The sequence below is a fragment of the Cupressus sempervirens genome, chromosome 9, assembly GCF_028749045.1.
Source record: "Cupressus sempervirens isolate cs-2001-9-10 chromosome 9, ASM2874904v1, whole genome shotgun sequence".
In the NCBI taxonomy this organism is placed as follows: domain Eukaryota; kingdom Viridiplantae; phylum Streptophyta; class Pinopsida; order Cupressales; family Cupressaceae; genus Cupressus; species Cupressus sempervirens.
In genome coordinates, this window is record NC_143126.1 from 813708740 (window position 1) to 813714512 (window position 5773).

At 32.9% G+C, this 5773-nt stretch overlaps 1 protein-coding gene across 1 annotated transcript; it reads left to right on the top strand.

The window, feature by feature from the left end:
* The first annotated feature begins 937 nt into the window (after positions 1 to 937).
* Positions 938 to 3732, top strand: LOC149541185 (uncharacterized). Its single transcript, XM_089799842.1, has 3 exons — positions 938 to 1242; positions 1338 to 1467; positions 2670 to 3732. The coding sequence occupies exons 1-3, from the start codon at positions 1107 to 1109 to the stop codon at positions 3310 to 3312; spliced, it is 909 nt and encodes a 302-aa protein (XP_089655968.1). The 5' UTR covers positions 938 to 1106; the 3' UTR covers positions 3313 to 3732.
* The last annotated feature ends 2041 nt before the right edge of the window (positions 3733 to 5773 follow it).

Consider the following 5773-nt stretch of genomic DNA (forward strand, 5'->3'; position numbering starts at 1 on the left):
TAAACCATAGTTTAATACTCAACATTCCAATCATTCACTTTAAGAATCATGTGTTCCCTCTCCAACCAATTTTGCATACTTACTTGATTCTACCAAACTAGCATTATTTGTTACTGTTTTAGCTCTATGGTATCATTGTGAATCTTTCAAACTCCGAACTTGCCTTACCTTGGTCTTACATATTAGCAAGTTGGGTTCAAAAAGGGGTGAGTTGAGGCAAGACTAGTCCTCTAAGAGTGCACACAATAGCTCACAAACCACATGCATTGGTTAAGCCTACATCTCAATGTTGAACCTAGAAGCAATAAAGAAAAAACTTATGACCGAAACTAATTACATTACCTGACTTGCAAACCTCTTACTCTTCCAATCCACATATGCCCAGATCTTTCCAACATCCTGACTCTTGTAACTCAAATGAAAGTGGAAAACTTTCAAGACTCTTCCAACGAGTTTGTTGACAACCCAAATTTTCTTATCTTAATCTTACATATTACCAAATTAAATTAAAAAGATGTGAAGTGAGGCCAAACTAATTATTAAAATTCACACAATAACTTTCAATCTACATACATTAGGTAAGCCTAGATCAACCTAGCATCAATAGAAAGAAAGCCCATAACTACCTAAATTGCAACCTTATTACTATTTGAGTCTAGTATGCCCAAGCTTTTCCAACATGCATACTCTTGGAGCGCAAATAAAGGGGAAAACAGCCTGTTTCACATTATTTGTACAGAAAAACCTAGCTAGAACACATGAACTAGACAGAGAACACGTGGGAGTAGAGACTTGATAGACAAGGATTAATCCACAAGTTAAACTTTCTTTGTAGTTCAAGGTGGGGATGCATTGAGAAATGGGGTGCAGGGTCAAATCCATCCTTAACACGATGGGGGCCTGCACAGATCTCAAATTCCTCTTCACATCCACATCTACCAAACTGTACTGATTTCAGTATATTCCGGTGCCTGTGAGTCGGCAACCATGCCAAGAAACATCACTTTAAAACAATGTGTTAGTATGTGGAGCATTAGCAGGCATGTTGTGTGCTGTGTGTGTGAATTAATAAGGAATTTTGTAGAGGGTTGTTGTGGTGATTAGGGATGACTGGTTGCAGATCATGTTGCCGACATAAGAAGCACAAAAAGGGACTCTGGTCTCCCGAGGAGGACAAGAAACTCATGGCTCACATTTCCACATTTGGCCATGGCTGCTGGAGCACTGTCCCCATGCTGGCTGGTCCTCCTCTTCATCATCTCTTCTTCTTTTATTATCATTGCATATTATTCCTTATTTACCACCATGATTACAGCTGCTTCTTCCTCACTTTGCAGGCCTTGAGAGATGTGGGAAGAGTTGTAGGCTCAGATGGATTAACTACTTGAGGCCCGGTCTCAAAAGAGGCGCCTTCTCCATGTTGGAAGAGAAGCTCATCATTGAAGCACATTCCGCCCTAGGAAATAGGTAATTTCTCATTCTTATTTCAACATTCTCATCTGTTCTACATTAGGGTTTTGTTGGACCAATCTACCCTAGAAAGATAAACTATAGAGAGTGTACGATCAGATCATGATCATGACTAGAGAATTACTTGGTAATGATCTTTGATAAAAAAGATATCATAAAGTTCTTTGGAATATAAAATTTTAGATTTTAGGGTTTATAATTGTATGTACCTGATGTTCGTTAGAAACATGAAGAATACCAGGAAGTTCATTGAAATATAAACTTTTGAATTAAATTTTGTATGCTTTTCATTTGATTTTTCAGATGATACACAATGTCTATCATTAGAAATGGTTTGTAGAAACTAGATATTATCAATTTACAAAAAAAACTTGTTAATGATAGTAAATAGAAATATGAAGAATGTCATAAAATTCATTGAGATAGGATATTTGAAATTAATTGATTGGTGAGTTTCTTATATCAAAATATGTGAGGTTGTTAAATATCACAAGCATTCACATGTACAGAAGTTTGAGAACTTTTAGATTAACTTGTATATATTTTTCATTTAATGCTTTTGATTTTAATTAACAATCTATCATTAATTTTGTTTAAAACAATCTGCCCATCTTGTTTTTGGCTTGATGACTAACAATTTTTTTTTTTTTTTAAATAATACAAATATTATAATCTAACAGATGGTCCATGATTGTCAAACTATCTTGTGAGTAATGCTGAAAATGTGTTTGAAGGTCTACAGAATATTGCAAGTTCTTTCTAAGAACACTTTGACTGTCTTTCTCTCATTGTAGCTTAGTGATTAGTTTATGTTGTATATTATAATCAAATAGATAATCTAAGATTGCCAAACAACTTTCTGAATAACAGAAGTTGAGAATTCGTGAATATTGTTTGACAAAGGTTGGAAGAGCATCATAAAACTCAAATTCTTTTTAAGAATAGAATATTTTATCCATTTTTGTTTATTTTGTAGCTTATGATAAATATAAGTTATATATTATGATCAAATAAATCAAACAACCTTCAAAAGAATCACAATCACATAAGTTATATATTGGACAAAACCCCTAGGAATATCATAAAACTCAAAATTCTTTCAAGAAGAGAAGAGTTTGCCCATTTTTTATCTATTCGTATCTTAGTGGTGACTAAATTCTATATTTGAGAATTTAATGCACTATATTATAATGAAACAGGTGGGCCATGATTGCTAAGCTACTTCCAGGACGAACAGACAACGAGATCAAGAATTTCTGGAATTCCTGCATAAAGAAGAAGCTCATTCATATGGGCATTGATCCCAACACTCACATGCCCAATGATTCCTCAAATTCTTTTGACATGAGCAATCTTTATTCATCCTACACGAAGCATTTGAACACCGACAATGCCATTCATGAGAACTACACTTGTTTTCTCCCACAATCAGATACACCAGTGGAAACTGTTAATAACTCAAAGCAGCTCATTACCAGCTGCGTTGAATCTTCTGATAGCAAGTCGACTTTTGATGTAGCTGCAGCAGTTGATGAACTCCTGCAAAGAGAGGATTCCAATGAGCCGATTTCCTTGGAAAACATTGCTATGGCAGAGAATAATGGAGTTTTCTCAGAGTTTGGAGCACAATCTCAATCTCAAGCTGAAGTAGGTGATATGGGTCAAATGCTGTTTTGGGAAGGACTTCCTGCCGTGACAGTCCAAGAATTGCAATATGTTGTAACACCACATATGGAGATGGATAACACGGGATTCAACATTCCTTCTGATCAACTCTCTTTCTATGATTTCAGTCATGGCCAATCTTTGAGTAATACTAGTGGGGCATCACAATTATTCTAGCACAATGTGGGCATGCAATATTCATATATATTACTTCAATACAACTGCTATCCTTATGATCGCCAATAGTTAAGATCGGCTACTTAATAGATGTTTCTATTATAACAAAAAATTTATGTATAGTCCCTTCTCTGTTAATACAATATTAAAGTATCTCTATTAAAGTAGCTCTACTCGTTATATAAATGATGGGTTGTAAATCTAGCTGGCCTGAATTATTCTGAAAGAGTTTATAATACTTTGGCTTGGAATTTCTTGTATTTGCTCAGAAGAGGAATGAGGCAATTCAAATTTCTGAAGTAGGTATATATTGTAATGAAAAATGTCAACAAGCCCATATTGTGTTTCATGTTGTGAGCGGCTTCATACAGCCCTCATTGTGAGAATGCAATTATTTCACTCTCTTCTGCTTCTGTTTAACTCTTTTCATTGTTTGATTGGTTTATGCTTACTGTTGGCCCGCCTCCACTAGTGCCCTAGCAATCTAGGCACGTACAATAGAATAGAGTTCAAGTTCATTGTTGTTTCTTTGCCTTTTACATATATTTTATATTTCCCTTACTTGGCCATGGACAATAATCCTCTTTAATCAAGGATTTCATTTATAATAAATAGGTAGGACATCAAGTAATTGTTTATTATTATTCCATATTTGTATATATTACAATCTAAAATTTTCTAGCAATATTTCAATAGTTAAACTCAATTTTATAATTTAAATTATTCTAAACATGTAATTTATTTGTATTTCTACTAATCTACTATTTCTTTCAATTAAATATCAATTGTATTAGTGGCTTGAATGACATGACCTCTATTGTATTAAGAGCTTGAATGACATGGTCACTATATATATTATATCTTGACCTTATAATATATATATACTAGTTATATAAGCTAAACTAAAATAAATGTAAACATAAATTTAAAAAACTGTGTACTCCAATACCCCCTCTTAAGTCCATCTTAGGAAGTAAAACCATGCAATAGGAAATATAAAACATGAGATGCCTAATGGGTCTTGGAAAAATTGTCATGTTTCATACCTATGTACAACTGCAATGTAATGAAATCAAAGTAATCCCACAAAAGTGGAGAAAAGGAGAAAAATTCTATAGGAGAAAAATATCTCTAAAAAATACAAAATAGAGGACTAAGAAGCCTCTAAACAAACATTCTATATTGGGAAAATGAAGAGCATTATTGAAGCATGAAGAAGCTATAATTTTAGCTATTGCAATATCTTTTTCTTCACCCCTAATTGAAATTAAAACTTTAACTTAAATGTGAAATACTCTTTAGTCTTCATGATCTCATCTCCTACATATATGTCATTCTCTTTCGATTCTTCATCGAATATTGGGCCATCATAAGCCTCTTCCTTTCCAAATCTTTAAAGCTTCTACAATCTTAACCAACAAGGAAATTTTCTACTCCATTTCATTATGTATTTTGATCTATCAATTCACTATCCATTATAACCATCTCATGTCCTCTTTTCTCTTCATCTCTCACCTTATTTTTTCCTTGTTTTCACTTGTGTGGGTTTGAACAAAATTTTCACCTTCCCACAAAAATTGTTTGTCTTCAAGGGGTTGATCTACATCACATAAATTTCTTTCTAGTATCAATAAAGAACAAAACATCACATGCCTCCTCATGTCCTACTTCACTTCCCCCTTCTTCAAATGCATTCTCTCAACTAATAAAATCTCCCACTTGGATTCACTTCTTTTAGCAACTTCAAGATCTCAACTACTCAATCCTTCACACACCTGCAACAATCCACTTGATCCTTCCATGACTAGTTATCATTTTCACATGAAGACTACCTTGACATTGATGATCTTTTTATACAAAATTCTACTCTTCAAATCAGGTCTAGGTTAGACTACCTTACATTTGACTATATATTTTTATACACTTAATACCACTATATTTGATACTATTTGGTGCAAAAAGGTACTCCCCTCCAGTCTACAAGCATCCTTTTATCAGACATCTATGCAATGTTTATATCATTTCACATTTTTCATATGATAACATAATATAATTTTCCCTTGTTTAATTCAAAATATGGTAGAATCACAAATGATCAAATATATTTACAATACCCACAATCCCTATTGTGCATTCATCTACATATATGAAGATGTATCAAACTTTCAAATCATCCATTTATCTTGCCCATGGAAAAATTTTATTCATAGTTAGCCATTTTATAGATAATTGTTGTTAGTTTCTATAAACCAAGAGATTTATCAAGAATACAAATTCAATGTTCAACTTCCTCCTATCAACTTCCACTTTAAAACTATGAAACAAATTAAAATTGTAATAAAATAATGAAACAAATCAAAATTGTAATAAAATAATTTATATTTTTTTGGGTGTTGTTAACTTTTTTTTTCAATAAGGATGTTTCTACATGACAGTCACATAAAATATTCTTAATAGAATT